Source organism: Balearica regulorum, chromosome 1 (assembly GCF_011004875.1).
Source record: "Balearica regulorum gibbericeps isolate bBalReg1 chromosome 1, bBalReg1.pri, whole genome shotgun sequence".
Lineage (NCBI taxonomy): Eukaryota > Metazoa > Chordata > Aves > Gruiformes > Gruidae > Balearica > Balearica regulorum.
Window position 1 is genome coordinate 57,801,727 of NC_046184.1, and position 25,630 is coordinate 57,827,356.

Below are 25,630 nucleotides of genomic sequence, written 5' to 3' on the forward strand. Positions count from 1 at the left end.
CTTCGCATCTCTCCATGCCCTGGTTATTGTGAAGTGACAGGCCAGCCATCTTGTCCTCCTGGGGGACAACAGTGAGTAAGCTCAGCCACACTGCCAGGAGAGCAGGAATCCTCTTGCCCCTCCGTTGGTGGCTGTTCTGACCGACATGGGGCCAAGTGAAGGTTCAGACTCTGGCAGAAGGAAGATGAGCAGTTTGGGTAGCAGCAGCCCTGCTCACCCACCCTAGCGTGGTCATGACACCTAACCAATTGCCGTTATCAGCCCTGCTATGGGAAAGAGGTGCCAGGATACCGATGCCATGGAGAGGTCGTCGTGGTTGATGGATGATGCAAGAGGAAAATAGGGTCTGTGGCTCTGGGAGGCTCTGTGGGGCATGAGGCCAGGTAGAGGGCTGAGCCCACTGCTCTTGGCATTGATGGGAGAAGATGGGCAACCAGTGCCAGAGAGTCAAGTCCTCTCTGTGTCCTCGCCCCTGTGATTAGAGCACTGCTAGTGCCATGCACTTTTGAAGCTCTGAGCGAAGATTAACTTGCTGATCTTCATGAGTCCCCTGTGAGGTGTTATTTCAGGCTCTAAACCAGTTGTCTGTGTCTTTTATCAGGACGAGAATGAAGGGGGGAGGAAAGAAAATTAAAATATTTTAACCTGCAGTCACTCAAATGTAGAGCAAAGTCCCAGATCTGCCCTGGAGCGATGCAGCTCTGCTCCAAGGGAAGGGGGAACTGGTGTAACACACAGCTCCAGATGAAAGCTCCCAAATGACATCCACTCCAGGGGATGCAGCCTGAGCATCCCAGCACAGCCAGCCCCCTGGGAGGGTGCCTGCCCTGCAGGCAAACAAAGCAGGACTTTTGTTGAGCTGATGAGAAGACAAGTCCCAAAGCAAGCTCTCCTCCATCCTGGTATGGATTTGGAGATTAGAGCCCGCATCTTTGCAGGGAAAAATGTAGTGCTCGAGTACCCAGGGAAAACGGTCTGCATGAGGCACTCTGATTCAGGGTTTGACAATTCCTCCTGCCCCTGCTGGCCCTGAAACCAGCCCCAGCTCTATGGCCTAAGCTGAGGGTGGTTAAGAGCAAGACCCCCCCCATTTTGGGGAATCCCAGATAAACAGATGTCCCCCAGCACTTCCCAAGGCCATCAGTGTTTTCAGCAGGAGGGAAAGGGAGGCAAAGGGAGGTTGCTGGGAGGCAGGTTGGCAATACCCAGCTCTCCAAGCAGCAGGCGGCACTGCCTCGCCTCGTCCCAGGCTTCTTCTAGGTCCTCTCTTTATCCGTCATGTCTCCCCCTGAGGCTTTCAAAATCCAGCTTCAACTTGTTCTGGACACGGGTGAGAAGCGGGGCAGAGAGCTCCAAGGCAAACATAAATGACTACCCCCCACCCTGCACACCCCAGCCCACCTTCTTTGTACCTCTGGGGGGCCGCTGCCTGGTCACGAGTCACGGGTTAGGTAACAGGCAGAATGCAATTAGCAGCCCTGGGCACCAATTACGAGCTGTAATAGCCTTGTGCAAGCCCCTGTAACAGTCACTGAGAACAAGGTACCTCCCTCCAGGGAGAGGATCAGGAAGGCGTCCTGCGTGTTGCCCTGGGAAATCACTAACTGTTTCCACGCTGCCCCAGCAGAGCTGCAGCAATATGGGGTGTCTGTCCCATGCACCTCCCCTGATGACAGGTCAGCCAGCCCCACTGTGGGGCAGGATTGGGCACCGAATGCCCCCCCATCCCTGGCACCCCAGAAGAAACAGGTGTCTTACAGCACAAGCAGCAGGCTGTGCTCACCTCTAGCATTGGGCATGTTCTGCTTTGTACGCAGTTGGGTCTGACCTATTCCGCTGCCCGGCGCTATGCTCTGTACAAGGTACCTTTGAATCATATTTGTATGTCTTCTGGGGACATCACTAAGGACCCTCTGCTTGTGTCCCCCTTTCCTTCACAGATGATGTCCTAGGCCAGGGCTGGGAGGTGCTGCAGGATGCCTGTGAGCCATGGAAGCTACCTTTACAGCTGCCTGGGGCTGCTGGCGTGCAGCTGAAGCACTTGGAAGGTTAATTTCTGGTTCAGGGGCAGCGGCTAGCCACGGGAGTAATCCCAGTATTTAGCATAGAGGCAGTGGATCAGTCATACCAGCTTCACATCCCTGCAGTAATGTAAGGCCTTGAAGGTGAATGCTTCCCCGTCTGCCCCAAATCAATGTAAGAAAGCATCGCTGTTCCAAGGGAGCTAAAAATGAAACCTGAAGGGACCCTCCAAAGGGATGTGGGAGATGCTCTGGAGATGCTCTTCAGGAGAAGGCTAGGAGTCTTGGAGACTTTGAGAAATACATGGGAGGAGAAGTGGATTCAGTGGTTTCTTCCTTAGAAAATAAAAAAGTTATGGACAGGGCTGGGGTGAAAGAGTGTGTGTGAGTCCCGGGGAAACTGAGCAGACAGGTTTAGCCCTGCAGAGAGGTATTTCCTGTGTGCCTGGAAAGTGTCTGTGCCGGGACACACAGTGGGAACGTGGAACAGAGGGGCCCTGATCCCTGCTCTGACCCCCTTTTCTAGGGTCCCATGATCTGACATGTGCACGGGGGAGCCCTTTGCCACATGGAGCCATGTCCCCACCACATTTTCCCCGGGGTCCTCATCTTATTACTTTTTATTTTTATTTTTTTGGTATGCTGAGATTGGATGCCCACAGCTTGCAGCTCCCTGAGGAAGCGCTCTGATTTCGGCAGCTTATGTAGAGCACTACCATCCTGCTGTCCCCACGCTCGCTGCCACAGGGAAGCTGGGGTGGGGGTGTGGGTATCATCCCCTTCCTCGGCTGGTTGCCTTTCTGTACCCCCCGGCTGCTCTGCAAACTGGCCTAGAGGTAGCATGAAGGGGGGGTCTTCATGGTCATCCACCCTATATCCAACTGAACCAGCAACAGCATGCAGCCATCTGTGGTGCTGACCCCAAAATTTCCTGTCTTTGTCTTGGGAGGGGCTCTTATGCCTTTTGAGGGTCTCTGATATCCCTGTCCCTGGGGAAAGCCTTCTCCATGCAGGACCTGCTCAGCAACCCTCCATACACTCTGTGTCATGGCCCCAGACCGCCCTCCTGGCCTTATTGGCCTTGTTGGGAGCCAGAAGGTTGGGATGAAGATGGCACGGAGGAGATGTACAGCCATGCCTGGCGGTGGGTGGTGGTGGGGAGCTGGAGTCACCAGTTTCCTGCTCTGCCTGTGGGACTCTCTGGGAGAAGGGAGAGCACCCCCCTCCCTCTTTCTGGCCTGGGAAAAGGGGAAGAGGAAGCATCTTGGGCAGCACAAGAGCCCCAAGGAACAAGTCACTGAGCTCAGCCCTGCTGCAGGGCAAGCATCTGGGTGGGATATAAATCCAATGGTGACGCTGAGCCATGGATATTGAAAGGGAGGCAGCAGGCCCTCCCTCACACTCTCTGGTGCCGGTGTACCTGTTCCTGTGAGTGTCACTGGCTCTGCACCCACCTGGGCAGCAGACTGTCCTTGGGCATCCCTGGTGGGGATGTGAGATTGGGATGGCAGGGAGGGATGGTGGCTGGAGGCAGAGGGAAAGGGACCTTCAAGACTGAAGGGGGCAGGGTCATGGTTTGGGGAGACAGGTGTCAGCAGTGAGTGTCAGACCCTAGTTTGAGACTCTGGGGCATTTGAGGGGCAGCAGGGGACACGCAGTCCTGCACTGGGGAGGCAGAGTGGGGTTGAAGCGGGGGACAGTAATTCAGAGCAGCGCCCAGAGGAAAAGTCTGGGGCTGGGGGAATTCCTGGGGGAACATTGTTCCTCCCAAGAACAATATAGGACCCTGCGCCTTAACATCACTTGTGCCTGCATCCGTGTCACCTTCCCCTCCTCCCACAAGAGCACAGGGCTGAGCAGTGCCGCGGAGATCGGGCTGGACTGTCACAGAGGAGCAGGGAAAAACGGTCAAGCAACAGGTTTGTCCTCCCACATCAGCTGCTAGTCACCTCGGAGATGTCCCAGCCTGGGCATGTCCGGTGAGGCAAACTCAGTGACAGACCCAGGGCTCTCCCCCCTCCACTCTCCACCCTCCATCCTCTTCCTCCCCTGGGGCGGGCGCCCCGCCCCGTGCCCGGAGGCGGGACCGGGGCCGGGGCCGGGGTCGGGGCTGGCAGGGAGCAAGAGCGATCTGCACGCAGGGAGCAGGTGGAGAGGCAGACGTGCTGCGGGCATGGCACCCGGCCCCTTCCCTGAGCCCAGCGCCAGCCACTCGCCTTTGCCCCGCAGCCCCTGGCTTGGATGTGCAGGCCGGTGTCTTCTGAGGAACTGACGCTTTCTGTCCAGACTCCCCACTGATGGCTCTGATCTCCTTTGCTGCCCCCTCGAATCCCAGCCTGCGACCCTCAGCCTCTCCACCGGGAGTGGGGATGCTCACTTTCCTCCTGGCGGGCTGTACCAGCCACCTACCAGTCGCCTCGGAGTATTTTCCCATCACGTGTCCCTGCCGCGCTGGGTCGTAAGCCCTCTTAGTCTGAAAATTCCCCCCGCTTCACCAGTATCCTCCGGGGCTGCTGTCTCTTTGGCTTTCTGGTCTTCACCCACCCTATTCCTTGGCCACATCCTATTCAGACCTCACCCTTGCCTTGTCCTGCCCCTTCAGAGGCTTTGAGAGGAGTGGACAGCTTCACATGGAGGTACGGGCAGAGGTTGTCCTTGTTTGATACGATACCGGCTGCAGCAGGAACGATTTGGGAGCCATGGGTCGTCGGCTCATCCGTGGTCTCTCTGGAGCCGCAGTCTTCCTTGTCAGCGTGGCTCTCCTCTCCGTGCGGCACCGTGGGGCTCCAGAAACAGCTCAGTACCCAGGGCTCAGGGAGGGGATGTCGGAGAAGCTAGGGCGACGGAGCAAAGTGAGCCCAGAGGATGCCACGGTAGGCAATGGCAGGAACCAGAAGGACCTGCAAGTCCATCCTCCGGAGGGATACAGGACTGAGGGAAGCCTGACCCTTGGGGACATCTTCATAGCTGTGAAGACAACCAAGAGATTTCACCAGAGCAGGATGGAGCTGCTTCTGGACACGTGGATATCCCGAGCAAGAGAGCAGGTGAGTGTGTGGATTTGAGCTAGAGAAGGGGCGTTTGGTTACCGGGGCAGGCACAGGGTGTCAGTCGGGGGGATAAATGCCAAAGGAAGGGAAGGCTGGGCACTACAGTCCCATCCAGTACTTTGCCTCATTTTCCCTAATTCTCACTTCTGTTCATGTTGAAAGGGGGATGCTACCCAGCAAAATGTTTCACTGGTAGCTGGTTCATGGGAAAAGCTGGCAGAGAGGATGGAGAGCTTGTGTGGGCCCTTCCCATGAAGGCTGGGAGAACAAGTGCTCTTATCAGGCATCACCTGTCCCTAACCTAAGCCTGACTCTTTCGGCCTGAGGTGGAGGAGATTGAATTTCCCTTTTTTATCCAGTAACACCAGGGGCTGCAGACTGCCTGGCCCACACCAGACTGAGAGCACAGACTGTCCTGGGTCTGTCTGTTTGAAAAGGTGGTTTTCTACCTCCTAGTGCCATGAGTTTGCTAGGTTTTGAGCTGAGTGGCTCCCCCTGCCCCTCCATCAGGATGCCTGCATTGCGCCTGGGCACCCTTTGCCCCGGGATGGTGTGGTGCAGCAGGCAGGAGGGCAAGGCTGCAGGACGCGGGTGCAGCAGGGGTGTTTGCAGCCCTGTTCACTCCGCAGCACATCAGCACAATCCATGCCTTGCTTTCTTGGGTAGATCCCCTCACGTGCATGATCTTGAAGTGATGTGTGTCTATATTTGACTTTTTAAATTTTTTTTATTTTTTTTTAACTGGGGGTCTGATTTTTTTCACTCTTTGCTAAAGCAGAGTTTGGAGAGTTTCCTTCCTGTTAGAGGAACTGGTGTGGGGCACCACGTTGGTGGTGCTGTGCAGACTGGCTTACTGGTGGGCAGAAGTACTCCCCAGAGCCCGGGCACTTTTCTCCCTCCCTCGCAGAGCTGCTCCTCAAGAAAGAAGAAATCCTGTGGCTGCCCCTAAAGGTTGTTGAGCTTTTTTTGCCTCTGCCCATGTGTGATGGGCCTAGAAGACAAATTCAAGCCTTGGCAAGGGAGGGGGATGGGGGCGGAGGTATTGGGTAGGAGAATGCTTGAAGCAATGCAGGGTTTTCTGGGTAAGGGTGGTTTTCCACTTGATGGTGCTGCAACTGTCTGGTCTGCTGTGGTCGTCACAGGAAGCCATGTCCTATTTTGAGCACACTTCCTCTCCTGTCTGCATGTCCCGCTCAGCATCTGAGATGCCTTACTTCCTCCTCCAGACGCACTTCTCTCTGCCCGACCTCAGCCCAGCAGCTCTTTGGAGAAACCAAACCCAATGACACGGCTGCACTGGCATTAAGATATTGTGACTGGGGCTTTTGGAGTGGGTTTTTAAGGAGCAGATCATCTTTCCCTCCTTGTGCATTTAACAAACAGGTGCCTGGCCGTTCTGCTGATGACAGGAATTAGATAACACCTCCCCAGATTCATCAGTCTCTCTGGCAGGCAAACGATGTCCAAACCTGGGAAGAGGTGTTGAATTTTCCATGCTGCTGCCAGCCTCTAGGAAAGCTTCACAGACTAAGTAGGAGAATAGGAAGGAAGGGTAGAGCAGGAGCATCAGTCATTTTTAAACAGTGTTTTTTCATTGTTATCAATTTTTGTTGCAAGCTCAGTATTTTCCTCCCCGCCTGCTCAATTTTCCATGTTTTTCTTCTGCTTTTTTTTACTAAATGGCCTCCAGGGTAGGGGAGCGGGGGTGGGGCGGGAGGTAAAGAGAAGTACATGAAAGTCAAAAGCTTTTTTTTTTTTTTTTTAAATATACTGCTGCTGGAGGGGGGGTTTGTAGGTAGGAGAAAGGGTTAGTTTTAAAAAATTGGCAATATATAAACCTCACTTAGGAAAAAAAAAAGCTCTTGATTTGCAAAGGACATTTAATTGTTGTGGGGCCAGGGATGGGGCAGCAGACCTCCTATTAATGAGTCTTTATGGAGGGGCATAGGCTTTAAGAGCCAGTCTTGGAGAGATCCAGGTCTCAGAAGCACTGATGTGCAGAGACTGCCTCCTCCTAGGGCTGACCCACTGTCTGGCTGTCTCACTCACCCTTACTTATGGCTGAAGACTGATTCAGTGAGTCCTTCTCTGCAGGTGGCCAGCAGGGAAATTTAGCAGCTGGCCATGCTGCTGATGCCAAGCCTGGTTTCAGAGCTGATTACCTGCATGGTGTCCTCCCGGAGGAAGCAACCCAGACCTCACAGGTCAGGCTTAGGTGACTGTAACAGGAGGCAGGAACAGCTGTGGGTTTTATGGCTAGGACAGTCTGTACGGGAGCCAAATTAAAAGTCCTCTATATTGGACTCTGTTGGGATAGACAATAAGAGAGAGAGATGTTTTTCCTGAAACTGCAGTGTTTAAACAGAAGAGAAGATATGCAGCTGGTGGGAGACAGGGAAGGGGAAGTGTGGGGTGGTTGCTCTTCATTGGAAGTTGGACCATGTTTTGCCTCTTGAGAACTGATCCACAACAAGCTTTCCACTGGAGCTTGATGTGGAAGTAATTTCCCCAGAAAAGGCTTCATCTAAACAAAAGTGTTGGTTTTGATGACTGTTTAGGCTGGACAGCATCTTAGAGTGGCTTACATTCTTGGCCCCACTAGTTTTGATGGAGATAAGTCTAGGTTTCTGGCCTGAAATTTTGTTTGGTAATGTAAAATAATTCTAGCATCCAACCGATTGAAATGAAACCTTTAAATGACCCATCCTAAACTGGCTTTACATATCTCAGTGTTGTGAACACACCATAGATTTTTAATCTCTTCTCCGGGCAGGGGAACAGCTTCCTGCCCAGCTGCACCAATTTTGGAGGCCATTTATTCCTGGAGGAGGGATACCTTGGGAACCTGGGAAATGGATGTGATCATGGCTTGTCAGATTCCAAATCTTTATTCTCTTCTCCTAGTTTTGCCTTGCTAGGCTACTTTCCCAGTTTGGGGTGAGGGGGCCTCAAAGTCTAGTGTTTATCAATTGCATGGGTATGGACAACTGCCAGGCAAAGCTGTTGGACACCAGTGACTCTGTATCACTACTGACACTGCCATCCACCAGACATCCGTTCCTATCTAGCCATCTTCCTGGCTCTAGAACAGAGGGATGCCTTCCATGCTGCATCCCACCTCAAGCCCAGATCGGCTGTCCTGCAGCAGCAGTGACAGCCACCCTGGGCTGCTCTCAGTGCAGATGGGAGCTGGGCTCTGTGATTCCCCCCCATCCCTGGCAGGAGGAACCATGCTGGGGGTGGCGTGGTGCAGGAAGCGAGTGGAAAGCTGTGGCTGAATGGCTGCTCCACAAGCTGACAGGCTGCCTGCCAGAGTGGGCAGCCCGTGAGCGCTGAGGCACCACGACAGGACATCCTGCATGGCCCCATAGAGATGGTCTGGTGAAGAACAGGAGGGTGGATATCGTGGGGAGGCTGCTTCTGTCCACCTCATTTGCCTGCAAGGACACAAGTGACACTGGGTGTTCCTCTGCTTGCACATCCCCAATGGGGACAGTAGCTCTGGTGTGGCCAGAGTGACCTTCTAAATCTCTTCTAGGCTCCATTAGCATGGACAACAGCAGCTGGTGTCTTCTTGAGAAAGACCTGTGTAACTGGGCCAAATGCTCTCCAGGCAGGTTTTTAGCCGGGGCCCTGCTCCCTCTCTCCCATCTCAGCCATCATGTGCAGCTTTGCTGAGGGACACACGGCAGCAGTCGCTCAGATTTCGGCAGCAGCTGCTGTTCCAGATTTCCCGCTCTCAGAAGCATGAGGGATGGAGAGATGAGGATGCAGGCAGCTGCCTATGCTGTGTCTCCTTCAGGACAGAGCCAGGACACACACACCAGCATCTCTGGAATACTGCAGCCGGGTGTGCCACGGAGATCAGAGTTTGGGAGAGCCAGAGAAATGGGATTTGCCTAGCCCTCACACTCTTAGCCCCTTTTTCCAGTTCTTTTGGAGAGTCTGGGGTGACAATGCTCCTTCATCCCTGGGCTCCCATAGAAACATGTCTGGCGTCTGCAAAAAAGCATTTCCCACCTTGCATCAAGAGGAAAGTAAGAACCAAGCAGAAAATCTGGGAAAAGATAGATTCCTGTTTTAAGTCAGTCAGATATGATGTTTATTAGCAAATTTTATATCTGTAAGCAAGTCATTTCCAGCAACAACGTTTCTGGTTTTTTTGAAAATGTCAGAAAGTTTCAATGGTTTCAGAACTTTTTTTTAAGATGAAATTATTTGTCATAGTGGAAATTTCTGGCTCTGACACACTAGCGAGGGAAATCCCATGCCAGTGACAATCCCTGCCTTGCCTGAAGGTGGTGATACGGTCCCCTGACCCAGAGCGACTCCTTTACCTTAGACCTAGCTAATTGCTTCTTGTCCCGTGATCACCTTTAAAGTGGTTTTAACTTAGAGGCTTTACCAGTGGGGTAGGGTAGGAATGTGTGCATGGCCTGTTGCTGCAGCTCAGCTGCTGGAGTGTAATTTGCCAAGTCGCTGTAGCACATACATTTGAGATCATGAAACCATCCTGCTGCCTCTGCTCAAGCCAGGTGGTCTCTGAGGGTCCTTCATTGCCTTCTTTTCATGTGCAGAACATTTCTCTTGCCATGTCCTCCTGATGGGGGCATATCTCCCAAATGCAGGTGGGTGTGGGGAGATGCAGAGACTCTCATCTTCTCGTCAGAGCCTTTGGGAGCAATGATGACTCCTGGAGCAGTTGTCTGCCTGCCTCATCCCCTTTGTCCCTGCCCAGGTGCTGCATTTAACCAGCCTGTGGGCAGCTGGTGGAGAGACTGTTTATGGCTCGCGACTCCTTTTGATTTCATGAAAGCTCATTTTCTGCCTGAGGAAAGCTTTTCTCCACCAGCCCTGATCCTCGCCTGGCCCTGAATAGGGGGAGATGTGCCACATAATGGCAGCGAGGGGGATTAGAGAGGCCTGGGGGTGGAGGAAGAGGAGGAGGAGGAGGCGGGAAGCAGCAGGGGGCTGTGCACACTTAACACACAAACAGATGTTCTCCTTTTAACCCGACCATCATTCAACCACAGTGCTTTCATTTTTCTACCACCGACACCTAAGCCAGGGCTCCCTCACAGGTCCCCTTCTCCCTGATCCTAAGGCGGTGGGACGGGAGGGAAATGAAGCCACACAAGCGCTGATGATTGTGCCATGCAGGAAGGGGGACAGTGGCCATCCCTCTCCTCAACTGCTGCCTGGGACAGGGGCACGGCAGCAAAGGATGGAGTGAGGTGACCATGGCAAGTGTGTCCAGCTGTGGGGAGGAAGGAGTGGGTGGCCGAGTGGGTGGCCACGTGGGTGGCCAGGAGCAGCACCAGCTCCAGCCCTGGGAATAACCTCCTTTCCTTGTTTCCCCAGACCTACATCTTCACTGACGATGAAGATGATGCCCTGAAGAGGAGAATGGGTAACGACCTGTCCTATAATGCCACCTCCCCCCCACCTTCAGTCTCTGAACTGCCACAGCCTTGGGATGGGGTCCGGCATGAAGGCTGGCTCTCCTACACCAGCACTGCCCCTTGAAGCACACGCCTCACCATGTCCTGTGGGAGGACCCCAAGGTGCAGCAGTGACGATCTGGTTTAGCTGGCTTACCCCAGAGCATGCAGCCAACTAGAGGCAGGGTGCTGTCTGCCTTAAATCATCCACGGGTGGAAGCAGCCCATGAGACAGCTCTTCAGCCCCCGCACCCTGGCTGGCAGTGGGCAAGGTGGAAGTGCAGTTGGCAGGTGTCGTAGTTTTGGTCAAGATGCTTGGCTTTCTCCAAATTTCATCTCCTGGTATGTGGAAGGATGGAGCCCACGTCACCGCGGGCTCTGATGCCTGTTTGGGGGATGCGAGGAGATTAGCTGTGAACAAACCCCTTCCCTCGTGCCCAGAGGTCCTCACCGTGACCGTATGAAGTGGTCTGGCCCTGAGCCACAGCTTCCTTTCTCCCGGCAGGCGACCACGCGATCTTCACCAACTGCTCTGCCGAGCACAGCCACCTGGCCCTCTCCTGCAAGATGGCCGCCGAGTTCGATGCCTTCCTGGCCAGCGGCCGGAGGTGAGGCAGGGCTGCCGCGGGGGTACCTGTGAGAGCAAGAAGCACCCCCCTTAATTCAAACCTCTTGTGTCTTCATTCCTGTCTTCCCCCAGCTGGTTCTGCCATTTGGATGATGACAACTACCTGAACCTTCGGGCCCTCCTGAAGCTCTTGTCCTCCTACTCCGCAACATGGGACGTTTACCTGGGGAAACCCAGCCTGAACCGACCCATCCGGGCCTCTGAAACGCTGCCAAACAACCAGACGGTACAGCCCGCTGCGGTGGTGTGGGGGCCAATGGGTTGTTTTTAGTGCTCTGGCTCATTGGTGGTAGATGTACCCCAAGGAGAGACAGGTCCCAAGAGCAACAGGCAACAGCTGGAAACTTGCCAGTCTTGTCTGAACATGGTTGTAGGTGTTGACTCAATCCGATCTACCTAGTGGAAAAGTCCCACGTTGCTGCTGTGCCTTTGGGTACCTGTCTGCCAGGAGATAAGCTTGCCTTGGACACCTGCTGCTGTCAGCAGGAACTCGGCTGCTCCAAATATGAAGAAGTCAAAATCCATGCTGTACTTCTGGCAAGTCCTTCTTCTGGGAAGCAGTCAGGGGTCTGGAGTGACAATAGGGCTGTGTTTATCCTGGCATCAAAGCCAGGTTTCCAGCATTCCCATCTCAGGGAGTATGGTATCATCTGAGCCTCTGCCATTGATTTTCTCTGCCGTTTCTCTCCAGAAATCTGTGCACTTCTGGTTTGCCACAGGAGGGGCTGGGTTCTGCATCAGCCGCAAGCTGGCAAGCAAGATGGTGCCGTGGGCCAGGTGAGCTGTGCGGCTGGTGAGTATGGGAGCCTTTGGGGACGAGGAACATGGCCGCACATTAATTCCTAGCAGCGTCAGATCTGGCTTTGTGTATGTGGTGTTTGCAAGGACGTTTGCGAGTGTGCAGAGTGCCACATGCTACACATCTGCAAGCAGGTGGGACTGGAGGAAGACTGTAGTAGGTGGGTCTGCCACCTGATTAAAAAGAGGCAAGAGCAGGCAGGTCAGCAAATATGATTGTAGGATGACATACTCCCATCTCCCCGACTCCTTTTAGCTCTTGGTTATCCCTCCACACTCCTTCCTGTCCCTTTCAGCTTCCTCTGACACTTTTCCTAAGTATTTTCCCTGTCTGCCTATCTCCTCTCCCCTTAGTCTGCCTCTTTCCAACCTCTGGTACCTCCTTCCTGAGCCAATTTCCCATTTCCCAACCCCAAACCCTCTTCAGCTTCTTACAGTCATTTCCTCAGCTTGTTGCATGGAGAACAGAGGTGGGTCCCGGGGTCTTGTGTTAGATCAGCCTACAGCAAGATGATGATTTCCATGATGCCCTAGGTTATATCACAGCCTATATGCACATGCACTGATAGGCAATGGCTGTGCCAGCCGTAACCAGATCTGTACATACCCAGAAAGACAGATCCGATCCACACCAGGCGGCTGGTTTAGCTGAAGCCCGTGATACGTATTTTATGGTAGACCCAGACAGGAGGATGATCTGTGATCTAGGGTAAAATGAAGTGGCATGGATAGATAATGCCTAACCTGGCATAAAGTCTGCCACTACTGTGTTAAAATGCTTAAAACACATTTGACCTACCTGAGAGGTGTTACAGTAGACAGTGCTTCATGCTGTGTGGCTGTTTCCAGTTAAAGGAGCCTTAAAATTTGGTTTAGGCTGTCATCAAAGGATGGCCAAGCGTGTGGTGTTACATTACAGTGGAGCCATGGATGGCTTATTCAAGCTGCACGAGACTGTCCAGTTTCCTCTCTTTTGGTCCTGGCCATGTAGTCCCACTGTTTCTCTTGTGCTGGCTTGTTTGACCCCTCAGGGACTCAGTGCGGCTCACCAAACAGGTAGAAAAGGGACTCAGCAAAGTCTGCCTGCTCTCTACATCAGCTCACCTAGGAGCTGAATACGTATCAGGGACAGCACCCAACAATTGGTGGGAGTGGGACAGCATGGCTGGAAGTAGTCAGAGAGCAAACACATTCCCAAATCTTTGCATGTGGAATTCGGGGATTTCTTGCCTAGTTCCAAGATTTACTCTGGTTTTCAATTAAGTCCTTCATTAATCTCCCATCTAAGTGTATGCCTATATCCCCCTCTTACCCTTTTCCTAACCCACGCAGCCCTACTCTCTTCCAGTGGCAGGAACTTCCTGAGCACTTCAGAGCTCATCCGCCTGCCGGATGACTGCACCGTGGGTTACATCATTGAGTGCAAAGTCGGCGGGCAGCTGCTGCCCAATGCGCTCTTCCATTCCCACCTGGAGAACCTGCAGCTCATCTCCCCCTCTCGGCTCACACAGCAGGTGAGGAGGAGAAATGGAGCAAGAGGGAGGTGTGTGAGGAAGGAGAAGTGAAGGGGCGCTTACAGGTGCATTGCTGTCTTGGTGGGACTGGCGTGGATTGAATCATCAATTCTCTGCTCTTTTGGGGAGGCTTTCCTGACAAATGCTTCTATGAAATAAGGAGCAGATGTTGCCTGCAGCAGACATGCCAGTCACAGTGCCCCAGGGGTCAGTCCTGGGGAGCACATGTATGGGGAGTGATGGGAGAATTGAGGGCATCCCAGGGGCAACGTGGCACAAGGACAAGCAGATGATTGATTGAGGAAGGGTCTTTGACATGACACCATGTTTGCCTTGTGTGGGAGATAACAAGGGGTGTAGGGGGCTTGGAGAGGTGAAGGACCAGCACAGTGGACCATCATGGGAAGGAAGACAGGAGAGACATGGAAGGCAGAGGCCAAGCCAGCAGAGAAGGAACCAGAATGGGAGCTTCTGTCACCCAAAGCAAGTTCCTTGCTCCTGAACTCACCTCATCCTCCCTGCTCCTTTCTCACCACCCCTCTTTGCAGGTCACCCTCAGCTACGGTGTCTTTGAGAACAAGCTCAATGTTATTGAACTCAGCGGCCCCTTCTCACACCAAGAGGATCCCTCAAGGTACGGGCGTGAGTGCTCTGGGTGTTGCTGTGGTGGGAGCCCTCAGGCAATAGGCTGGGAGGGGGAGGCAGCCAAATGGGATGCAGGAGGTCTAGAGCGAGGGACAGAAACCTTGCAGTCACCTGGCTTATTATGTGAGGGGCACACCAGCATTAAGCTGTTTGTGAACGCTTACAAACTTTGCAAACCTTTTGGATGAGTGAGAAAAAAAGGAGTATCAAAACATTTTATTTGGACAATTCCTGAGTCAAAAGTATTGCCATTTATTTCACATTTTGAGACTAAACAAGCTAACCTTTTACCTCTGGAACAGGAACAGAAATGTTCTTTTAAACACAGGAAAGGAAATTCTGCTTGCTTTTTCATTTTTTGTTTTGCTGAGAAAACTGAAGGGAAAAAAGAAAAAGGTGCACTTCAGGCTGACTGCAAACAAAAGTGTTCTTTGATTTACCTTCTCTGTTTTGAGTGAACAAACGTAAAGTTGTTATTTGCAGAGCATGGGTAGGAAGCTCCTGGCTGGACATAGCAGGGGTGGGAAGCAGCTAGGTGATGAAAAGAGCATCAACAGAACCGTGTAGCGGGGGCTGGTGCAGTGCCCATCTCCCTGCCTGTGATCAGGGTGAGCCATGGGCTTGGGCTTCATGGTCCAGAGCTGGATTCAGGTGTCAGAGGGAATCTTGGCTGCTTAGCTTTGCTGAGAAAAGACATCTCGAGGTGAACAACCAGTCCTGGAGCTCTGTTGTGCATGGTGGGTGCCTGATGTGGGCTGGGACATGAGGGAGAGGTCTTCCATTCTCCACCTGTGCACTGGTGTAAAAACTGTAACCTGACCTTCCTTCTCTCTGTCCCCAGCAGGTTTCGATCACTCCACTGCCATCTCTATCCGGACACCTCCTGGTGCCTGCAGGCTGTTGGCTGGTGATGCCCGAGCCTCAGCTACAGTGCATCCTGGTGACATCCATTCACTGTGTGCATGTAGGGGGTGGGACACTGAAGAAGCTCAATGGTCCCAATTTCTCCTTTTCTATGGTGGTCTTGGGGCTGTGTGATGGCTTTTTTGGTCCTCGCTGAATACTGGTGATGCAGGACAAGAGACAAGATCTGTCCCGAAGATGGATAACACGGACTGGACACATGGTTGAGCTTACCATCTGTGCTGGGATACGTGCAAGGCATGGGAGCAGTATTCCTTCCTGAGCAGATCAAGGACTGGGTAGTGACTGCTGGGCATCTAGGTGGAGATGGGGACCTGCTGCTGCTCCTTGCTGTGGATTTGTCATGCTGGACTAGAAAAGCCCTCAGTATGGGTAACCGGGGCCCAACTGAGGATGGCTGATAGCGTGTCATGGCTCTCGCCTCTCTGAGCAGGTCCTCTTCCTCCATATCTGCCCGTGCTTTCCCCACCGCCCACTCTCCCCAGCCACAGACTCTTGGCTGAGTCTCTGCTTAGTCAAGGTCTATAGAAATGCAAAATGTGACCATTTCTGTACTGAATGAGTACTGGAAAAGCATCGTCCTTTCTCGGCAGAGGGGAGATGGGCAGGAAGTACAGAGAACCAGGAATTCCCCCCTCTGCGCGACAAAGAGAGGGTGTAGGGTGAGGGAGCCAGGAGGAGACAGACCGAGATGAGGATGGTTCCTGCACTGAACATTGAAGGCTTGATCTTGTATAGCCCTGCATTATTCCTGTCTTTTTACCTTCTTGATATAGGGTCAGGATAATCTCTTGCTCTAATTACCAACCTGTCGTCTGAGATTAGACTCCAACTCCTACCTGTGAGAGAGGAGACATAAAGGATTAGAACTGGCTGAAAGAGAGGAGAAAGGAAGAGATGGAGAAGGAGCGCTCAGGAGCGGATTAGAGGTTACAGCTTTATAATCTTCTCTGTGCCCCGACCAAAAAAAATTAAGTCATGAAGGAATGGAAACAGCAAGGCAAAGAGCTTTTTATCTCTGTGTTCCTTTCCTCCAGATGCTAAGAGCAGCTTTCTGCCTCCCTGCTGTCCCTGCTGAGTGCAACAGGGGGAAGGAGCTGGCCCAAATAGGTTACAAGCTTTCTGGCATGTTAGTGGAGAGTCTTTTTCTCGGTACAGAGCCTGGCATGAAAGCTGGGCAATTCTGCTTGCTGGGGAATGAACTTTGGCACAATTTTGTCCTTGTACACATGGTTAAGTGGCTGAGGGAGAGCATTGCAGGGGAAAGCAGGAAGGCAAAGAGGCTGTTTTAAATGGCAGGTGGTGCCACAAACAGGTATTTCTCTTTAAAGAGTATTTCAAAACACACAGCTGGGATCTGTGAAAGATTCCTGTAATCTCCAGATGAAAGGACAAATGCCCTTTCTCCGAAGAGCTGCTCAGCTTTGATGCTGCTGATGTGACTAAGCCTGCTGCTGGTGGGCTGGAAGAGCCAAGGCGACTATCACTGTGCCTTCACCGTTTTGAAAACTGGCCACCCTGTCGCCTCCTCCCACCCCCCAAAGCACCAGCATCTCCTACGCAGTACACACGAAGTTTAAAGGAAAGGTGTCAGAATGACCTTCTACCTCTGAAAAGGGAGATCTAGAAATAAATGAGCACTTTAATTTCTGGAGGAGCAGAAAACAGGAGCCTGTAGAGCTATTTTCCAGCCTGGTCATTCTTACTGGCATTTAACCAGCTTGTGAAGCAGCAGAGAGCCCTGCTTTCTTCTCTTGCACAACATGCCTTTGAACTGGAAATTCATCCTGAGCAGGGACAGGGGCTAGCTGATGCCAATGACCATTCCTTGAGTCGTGCAAAGCACTTGGCTCACACAGCTACGCAAATCTAGGGACCATGTGGCTCAAAACAGAGACACCCAACTATTGGAATACAGGTGCAGCATAAAGAAGTCCTGCCCCACAGGGCAAATGGTTTGGTATGAACTCAACCAGAAGATGAAAAATACTTCTGTGATAAGAAATGAGAGTCTTCAAGTGAAATCTACACTACCTGGATATCTTCTTTTTCCCCATTCAAACTTTCAGCTGTTGTCAATTGAGACTTTGAGTTAAAAAGCCAGTCCTATATGTAGATGTCCTGCTGACAAAGCAAAATGCAGCTTGTGCCTGGAGAAGGACAAGAAGCTGGTACAGCAGCTTCACCTCCCTGGGGAAAAGCAAAGCAGAGAAACTGGAAGCCCGCTTTGGATCCTGGCCTCGGCTGGTCTCAACTGGCCTGGTGCCTTTTGCATGGCTGAAGATCAGATGTTAAATAGGTTGAGTCCTTGAGTGGCTGCATGGGGACCTGTTTAAGACTGGGCTTTATTGCTGGAGCGGCTAAGTGCCACTTCTGTGGAAAATGTCTTGTCTCATAAGGAAACTGAGAGCAGATGAGAAGATGTCTGGGGCAGGACATCTCTTGGGCTGTAGAGAAACGAATGACAGAAAAGTCCTGTTACGCCTGTGACGACAATGCGCTGGAAAGAAAATAGCTTCTCAGAGTCGACAAAAGAAACCAGGTTTTCTCTAAGAACAGAGAGACAGCTTAAGGGGACATTCACCACATGAAATCTGATCAACGTTAAAACCTGAGTTAAAATTAGTTTCAGGAATGGTTCCTGCCCCTGGGGCTTGCTGTCAGATGTTGTGGTTTTACAGTCTCATTTCCTAGTTTATTAAAATGTTTAGCTGCTTGGGAAAATGAGTAACAATCTCACGTGAAACTTTTCAGAGGACTGTCTTTTTTTATTATCCTTCATGATTTTCTGATGTAACAGTTAAAGTTTTTGGAAAGGTTCCACTGGGTCTATTAATTTTTTTTTTCTTTCTCTTTTTCTTTTTTTATATCACTCTCTCTCCTTCTCTCTCTCACACTCCCTTTTCTCATTGCAGGAAAAAAAAATATCCCAAGAACAAAAAGGGATGGAGACACGGTCTTTTTATTTTACTGGGAAAAATTGGGTCAAAGTCAAAGGTGTTGGCATGACCCTGCTGTTGTACAACATTAAGTATAGTTCAAGGTTTCAAGTACAGAGACCTCTGCCTGCCCAACACCATAGCAACCAACACTATTAATGATGTTTAAGCTGTATACTGAAAATTCAGAAAAAGGAGAAGGAGGGGAAAAAAAGCAGTTACAGTATTTGAAATGTAAAGTATTAAGTGAGGCTTTCATGTTAACAATATCCTTTCTTCACTTTCCCCTTAGCTGTGAAGAATTTTTATAAGGAAACCCCTATTTGACAGTGCAAAAAAATGCTAATGACTATCCTTTCTTTAGGGGGAAAAGAGAAGTTAGTTGAAATAGGTGGGAAACTGCAGTTGTTGCTAAAGGCTTGAAGGGGAGAGAGAAGAATAGCAACGCTAGACAATGCTTCTGTCTCTGGTGCCAACTCCTCTTAACAGCTCTGCTGCCGAAGAAAAACAGATTTCTGAGCCACTGTGGGATTTACCCAACTTGTACCGGGATTGCAGCCTCAGCTCTCTCCCCAGGCCTCTTGCTAAAGATGCAGCCTTCAAAAGATGAGCAGAAGGAGACAGAAGCCAAAAGGTGAGAAATAGGAGCAGGAAGAAAGGAGATTGGAAGGAAAGAAACCAGCAAGCGAGGCCTTGGAGGAGAGCATGGGAATATCAGCTGTGCATTGAAAGTGCTGTGTGGGAGCTGCCCAGCAATAGCAGGAGAGGGGGTGTTGCCTGGACTCCCAGCTCTGGACGTTTTTGTGATCAGGGCAATTGTAGCCCACCAGTGGCACAGAGGATGAGCCTGTGAATCAGTTCATCCTGGAAGAAGTGAGATCAGGTTGGCCCCAAACCTCCTCCTCTTTTTTTTTTTTTTTTTTTTAAATAACACTCCAGATAAGTTGATGTCTTTTCATTTAACAATTATACTCAATTTCTTACAGCAGATTTGGCCTCTTAATTTTGACACTTCCTCTGCCCTTCCTTACCATGCAGGCTCTTCAGACAGTCCAGGGGTGGGATTAGCAGCTCTTTTCATTCATTTATTTAACTTTTTTCTCCAATCCCTGAAAAAGCCTACAAGACAGCTGGCTTGCCCTTTTGCACCACAGGCCACCAGGGCTCTACACACCTGAGCACACTTCTGGGGTAGATGTGAAGGTGAAGGAGAGTAGGTGACTGCTCCATTTGGAAACTGCATGGGCACAGAGAGGCATGGACCATCCTTACATTCTACCTCAAGGCACCTGCTAGCAGCTGGTGCCAGGGATGGGTTCTCATACTAACTGGGACTTTCTTCTGTCCCACATACTGCTCGGCTTATCCACTGAAGAGGATACAAGCATTACCATAGACCTAAGCAAATCCAGGAAGAAGAGCAGCATCCCAAACGTACAAATAACTGTGTCTGTTCTCACCAGCTGATGAGGGAATGTTTCCTCTAGACTTTCTGCCCAATTACCTGGGAGGTTGAAGGAGTGCAGGGCTGAGCTGTTGTTGCTCAGCTGGCATTGCCTCTTTAAAGCTGTTCCTTGACAGCCTCAGATTTTGGTCACTCCCTGTTTGATCCAGCGTGGACTCCAAGAAAGCTGGGAACTCATCTCTCTCCCTGTTTGAACTGTATGTGATTAATTACAGACCCCGAGAATGGGCTTCTTGCCTATTTCTCATGTTTAAATTGCCTCCCAGGATTTTGCAAGGCTAAGGAGCCTCTTCAGATGTTACATCTGACTGTGCCTCGGTCAAGCCTCCCTTGGTTTTGCTGGGAGCTGCATCTGATTCACAGTGAACTTTGAGAACGAATTAAACTGAGTGCTTTGTACATGGATTTGCTGGCCCTGACCCTTCTGCCACTGCTTGAGAAGAAGACAGTGTTGATTTTAGCTATGTAGGGAAAAAAAATTGCAACTAAACAGGGCACTGGATGGGGAGAAATGCTGCTATTCTGAAATCCTTCTTTCCCCATCCCAGCCCCAGAAATGGGGGACAGAGAGAATCTACAGCTGGTGCCTTTGGCCATGGTGTATCAGGCCATCCTCTTCATGGCTGTATTGGCATCTGATGAATGCTGGCCTGAGGACTGGTACCTTGGGGCTTAGGGGTTCGACAAAAAGAGGGGAAGGCTGGAAAGAAAAAGGCAAGGACTGTCTTCTCCTACCCACACACTCAATGCTGGCCTGTGGCTTCTCACTCATGGCTACCCCGGTAGCATAGGAGGAGACATGGGGCTTGGAAAGAGCATCAACCTCTACTCTGTGCTGTGTGTCTTCTGGCTGGGGAGACTGCACGTTACTCGACTTTCATGAACACTCAGAGAAGCAGTAGACTGGGGCAATGAGCAGGATGGATGTGCTGAAAAGGCTCTGCCCCCTCCTCATTGCCCCACCTTTCCCACATTACCATCAGCTTTGGAGTGAAGCTGACTGCAGAAGCTGGCTGAGCTTTCTCTGCTTGTGATGGTGTTTCTTCTAGTGTGCAGGGCAGAACGTTTCTCTCCAGGTTCTTGGGTAGGCCTGTTTCCCAAAGTCACAGTGTGGGGTGCAGACAGACAAGGTCTCGGTGCAGCTGGTAGGGAGAGCAGGGCCCCTCCATATCCCCCTCCCTTTCCCCCAGCATTCAGCTAGCATTGGACGGTGTCTGTTTTTAGCAAAAGTCGCAGATTCAACAGCTGAGCTGATTTTCCAAAGGGACATATAAAACAAACAGCCTGCCATCTGCTCTATTGTCCTGGAATAGCGGCTTGGAGGGTGGGGGGAGAGAGAAGGAGGAGAATGAGGGGAATGAGAAACGGAGGTGGGGGAGAGGGTGGGAAGGAGGGGGAGCAGAAGAGAGGAAAAGGCAGAAAGGGGAGGCGGGAAGGTCATGGGGGCGGAGAGGAGGGTGAAGGTGGAGGCTGAGGGGAGAGAGAGAGAGAGAAAGAGATAAAGAAAAAGGGAAGCTGTGTGAAAGCAGGGATGTGGTGAGGGGAGAGGACCAGTGACGGGCACGTGGGGCAAACAGGGCTTTCTTGGGATCACCCTGGCTGGATCCCTGTCGGTGCTGTGAGCCACAGGGGCAAGCACGTCCAGCACCCCTGTCCTTGCTGAGCCAGAGCCTGACTGCAAAAGAAACAAACTGGACTTAGTGGCCTGGATAATCACTCTCCTTCCACCCACACAGCCCTGCCTGCTTGCCTGCTGTACCCCCCCCCCCCCCCACGCTGGCTTTTATTGAATGCCGCAGGGCAGGGATTGAACTCCAGGTTTGGCAGCAGAGTAAATAACAGCAACATTGGCCTCTCCGGCCCGGGAGGGAGGAGGGCTGGTTTTAATCAAAGGTAAATAACAGTCAGTATTCTCTGACCCTTAATCCAATTTCCTAGAACTGGAGAATAATGTTCCAACTTAGACACGTGGCGCTGGCCCACAGGAGAGGGATGGCTACTCAGCCAGCCAGCTGCTGGGCACAGCACAGCCAGGGAGAGCAGAACTCAGGGAGATGCCACAAGGCAGGTAGTTCATCCTGGCTGGCCTGGGGCTGTGTTGTGCTCTTCTGATTCTTCCTGGTGCATTTTCCTTGCTTCAGTCATCCCAAAAGATGGGGCTGGCATGCTGGCAGGCAGTGCATCCCCATGGAATGTGGGCCCAGTTGATTAAAGGCTCTCCGATTTTCTCTGTTGACAGTAGAGTTGGGGTGCAGCCAATGCCCTGCATCTGCATCTCTGAAGGGCATTTTTGCCTTTCATGGTGACCTGGAGAATGGTGATTATGAAGTTGTGCTTGCTGTCATATACTCGTGGCAGGAATCACTATGGGTTCCTGCTGCATGGTGAGTGTGAGCAAGATTTCAGTGTTGGAAAGAAATGTTTGGGTTGTTATTAGTCTGGTAATACAAGGGTCTGTGTGACTCAAGAGTTTGCACTCTGACTTGGTCACATATCAGAATCCCAGAGAGTTAAGTAGGTGGTGTTATTGAGAGCTATCAGGAGGTTATCTAGTCCTGCAGGAGGGCCAGCCACTTTACACCCCTTCTGTCAGATGTTTTTCCAACTGACTCTTAAAACATGTTGTTCTGGTCCAGACTATTGGCATCAGATTGGAAAACCAGGTTGCTGGTAACAAAGCACTGACACCAGGTTGATCTTTGAAAGACAGGTTTGTTCTGCTACTCTGTACTGACACCAAACTGTAGCTGCCCATGGAGGAATTCTGTCAGGCTCTTGGGCACTGCTTTCTCCTCTGCAGGGCAGATGATTTGCAATTCTGGAAAAACAATGGCCTGGTGAGGCCAGGACATGTTTGGAAAGAGACAGAGGCACGTACTAGACTGAGGACAGAGGAGGCCAGCTCCTTTTCAGCCCTTTCATCTTGCAAAATGACCTGGCAGTCCACAGTAGGGGCTTGAGCTGCTGTGGAGACAGAGCACCTGTCCACCCTGTGGGTGGACCATGGTTTTAAGACCACCTTTCAGACCAAGCCTTTTGTAAGCCTCAAGGCCATGGAGAGAAATCTCCTCACCAAAAGATCCCTGGTGGCTAATGTGGTCCAACACACACACAGCACTTGTGTGACTGCCAGTTCCTGGTCACACAATCTGGACAGATCGGATGCAGGTGGGATAGCTGAGTCCATCCTCCCATCTCAATCTCTGCTCTTCCAGTGTGGATGCTGAAAGCCTGGGATCCAGCAGCAATGGGCACAGAGAGCACCCAGACACATCCAAGGCAACACAGGCTAGGAGTACTGAGAGCCTAGCCCAAGGAGGAATGAGGCCTCTCCCGCACAGAGGCTAAGAGGATGGCTGATCCTTCCAATGACCTACGCAGACAGGTCAGAAATGCAGCTCTGGAGATGCCTTATGTTCATTCAGCTCCCCAGCCATGGGCACACACTTCACTACCAGTCATCCAGTTCTGCCCTTAGAGGGTCCAGCTGCACTGCTGAAATCATTGGCGGGAGACAGGAAAGGGAAAAATATCTTTTACATCTAGCTGATCGTGCGTTTCTTTTTCCTCTGCTCCGCTCATTCCAGGAAGCACACTGCTTTTGTAGCTGTTCGAAGTGCCCGCAATGGTCCCAGCCCTCTGTGCCGGGAAGGGGGCAGGGGAAAGAGAGGGGCTGGGGGGCCGGGGCTGGGGGGTGGCAGGGTCGGGTCAGCACCATGGACAGGGACGGGCCCGCCGCGCCCGGCCTTCCCCTGCCTTGCCTTTCTTGCCTTCCCCTGCCTTGCCTTGCCGTCCCCTGCCTTGCCTTTCTTTGCCTTCCCCTGCCTTGCCTTGCCTTCTCCTGCCTTGCCTCATCTTGCCTTCCTCTGCCTTGCCTTGTATTTCCTTCCCTTTCCTTCCTTTTGTCTTGGTCCAGGCTGGTGGGCAGCCTCCTGGTATGGCACGACCCTGCTTTGGCTTGCAACCTGCGCCAGCCTTTTTTTGCTCTTGCTTAAGAACAAATACACTGTGCTGTGGCTCTGTACGCAGCTGCTCTGAAGCTGTGGCTTAGATCTGGGTTATTTTTTGCAGATAAATCCTCTTTTCCATCAGATTTGACATCAGGCAATCCCTCCAGATCCCTCCCTTTCTCCCTGTCTGACTTCCCCCTTCTCTTCCCTGCCCCATGTTCTCTTTCCTTGCATCTGTGCCCTTCCATCTATATGCCTCCCTCCCCTTTTCTTTCCCTATAGCCAGCTCTCTGTGAATATAATTTCATCTGCCTGCTTTCTGCTGCTCTGCATCTCCACATTACTCTTCGTGTCTCCGCTGCCCTCAAATGTATGTATTTTACTGCTTTCCTTTCTTTATCTCTTTTTTTCACTCCCGCTCCTGGTTGTTTCTCTATGGTCGTTTCCACAGTGCTGTGAATTTATAAGAGAGCCCTCTCTGCCCTGGAGTTCTGCATGTTGAGATCAGGTGCAAAATACCTAGTAGGTGCTTTTTTGGGAGGGACTCTGCCACAGCTGATGGAGCTTGGCATCCTCTGCAGGGGACTTAACTGTTTCACACTCTGCCCCTTGCCTTCCAGCAGATCTGAGGAGGAACTTCCAGAGTGGTGGAGGCAGAAAGTGATCACAAAGAAGGAATTAAAGCTACGGGCAGTCTGGGAGAGAGTTGGAGTCACTGGCTGATGGATGGGTGGATTGGGTAGGGCTCTGATAAAAAATATTTCCCATATCTCAGAAGAACTCTGGTCTTTGTTTCCCTCACAGTCTGTGCTGACACAGAACAACCAGCACAGGAATGGGACAGAAGGTCATAGAGATCTGGAGGGAAAGAGGCTTGCAAAGAGTTGTGGTCAGGGCTCATTCCAGGAATCCAGTGTGGATTTCTAGCTCTCTGCTCTTCTCCTCAGAGTCCAGCCTGGATGGCACAGGAATCATCTGTGGCTTCCCCCTGGGAGCTTTGCAAACCCTGAGATGTCCCTGAAGCAGATCTCCAACACTACTGTGGGACACCAGTAATATGGATTGACTTGTTTGGTAGGAGTTGGTACGTAACGGTCAAGAAAGCAGGCTGAGGGCTTCAGTGCTACTTGCAAGCAATCCAGTTTGGGATAATGGGATCTCAATTTCAGCTGCAGAAAATCATTTTCATTACAGGAACCCAGGGAACTCCCAGCATGACACCACTTTGGTTGGGATTTAGCCAGGGGACCATGGAGAATGGGCTCCATGCCAACACCTTGGGCATCTGGATTTGAGTCGTAAGGAGAAAGGAAGGAGATCTTGATTGCCTTTCAGTTTTTTTGGTGCCTTTTAAAATGCTAGCCCTTGTGGCAGTGACAGGCCCATCCACAGATAAATGGACTGCAGCAGTTGGGGATTGAGTAGATGGGTCTGGAAAAACAGGAGTTGTCTTCCACCTTGCTTGCTCAACAAGCCACAGCATGGCATCCAGAAGAGTTCACAAAGTGTTTGGAAGAGGCAACGGATTTTCTGTCAAGCTGGAGTTGTCCTCTGTAAAGTGACATTTACATTTTTACCAGACAAAGTTTTTCTGGCCTGCAATTCTTCCAGCCCTTTGAGTTGATGGGAGCAGAGGTTGGCTCCGCATTGTCTGTGGCTCGACATTTAGATGACTGTCAGAGTGGGAGAGAGGGCACTGGTTTCAGCAGAGTTTAATGAAAAGCTGAGGGAAAGAAATGTTTTTGCTCCATCTTGGATGCTACCAGTTTACATTTTACATTACTCTAACCAAGGCGAGGGAAGAATGATATCCACTCATAGCTCCCTCCCTGGCAAAGAGCTGCCATGCACGGCATTTCAAGACCACGAGCAGTCCCAGTGAGGGTGGCTACACTATCCCATGATAAAGTCTTTTGATGGACTGCATATCTAAGCAATTTCAATGTCTTTTTCCTGTGCAGGACACAGCACTGTTCCACTTGCTGAGGCTGCAGGACACCTTTGTTTGCTCCTTCAAAAACAAACTCCTTCCTCTGCTTATGTGGTTGTTTTTTTTGTGTTTTTTTTTTTTTTTTTCTGTCACTGTTTTATAATATTTACAAAAGACAGTTCCTGATGGATGTGCTCACAGGTCTCAGCTGCCTGCCCATGACATGTGGGAGGAAGTTTTTCCTCAGGGACTCTCCTCCAGGACTCTTCCGGGAGTCCTCTCTGACCCATCAGCCCCCCTGGTACTGGCACGCCCAACACCTCAC

The 25,630-nt window shown here is 51.4% G+C and overlaps 1 protein-coding gene across 2 annotated transcripts; it reads left to right on the plus strand.

The window, feature by feature from the left end:
* Positions 1-4,598: 4,598 nt before the first annotated feature.
* MFNG (MFNG O-fucosylpeptide 3-beta-N-acetylglucosaminyltransferase) lies at positions 4,599-17,840 on the plus strand. Of its 2 annotated transcripts, none has more exons than XM_010311272.2 (8): positions 4,599-5,068; positions 10,433-10,481; positions 11,018-11,120; positions 11,213-11,366; positions 11,832-11,917; positions 13,287-13,452; positions 14,001-14,086; positions 14,942-17,840. In XM_010311272.2, the coding sequence occupies exons 1-8, from the start codon at positions 4,721-4,723 to the stop codon at positions 15,006-15,008; spliced, it is 1,059 nt and encodes a 352-aa protein (XP_010309574.1). In that variant the 5' UTR covers positions 4,599-4,720; the 3' UTR covers positions 15,009-17,840. The 2 variants fall into 2 exon arrangements, with proteins under 2 accessions (XP_010309574.1, XP_075609144.1); XM_075753029.1 differs by having other exon boundaries at positions 14,939-15,143.
* Positions 17,841-25,630: the final 7,790 nt, after the last annotated feature.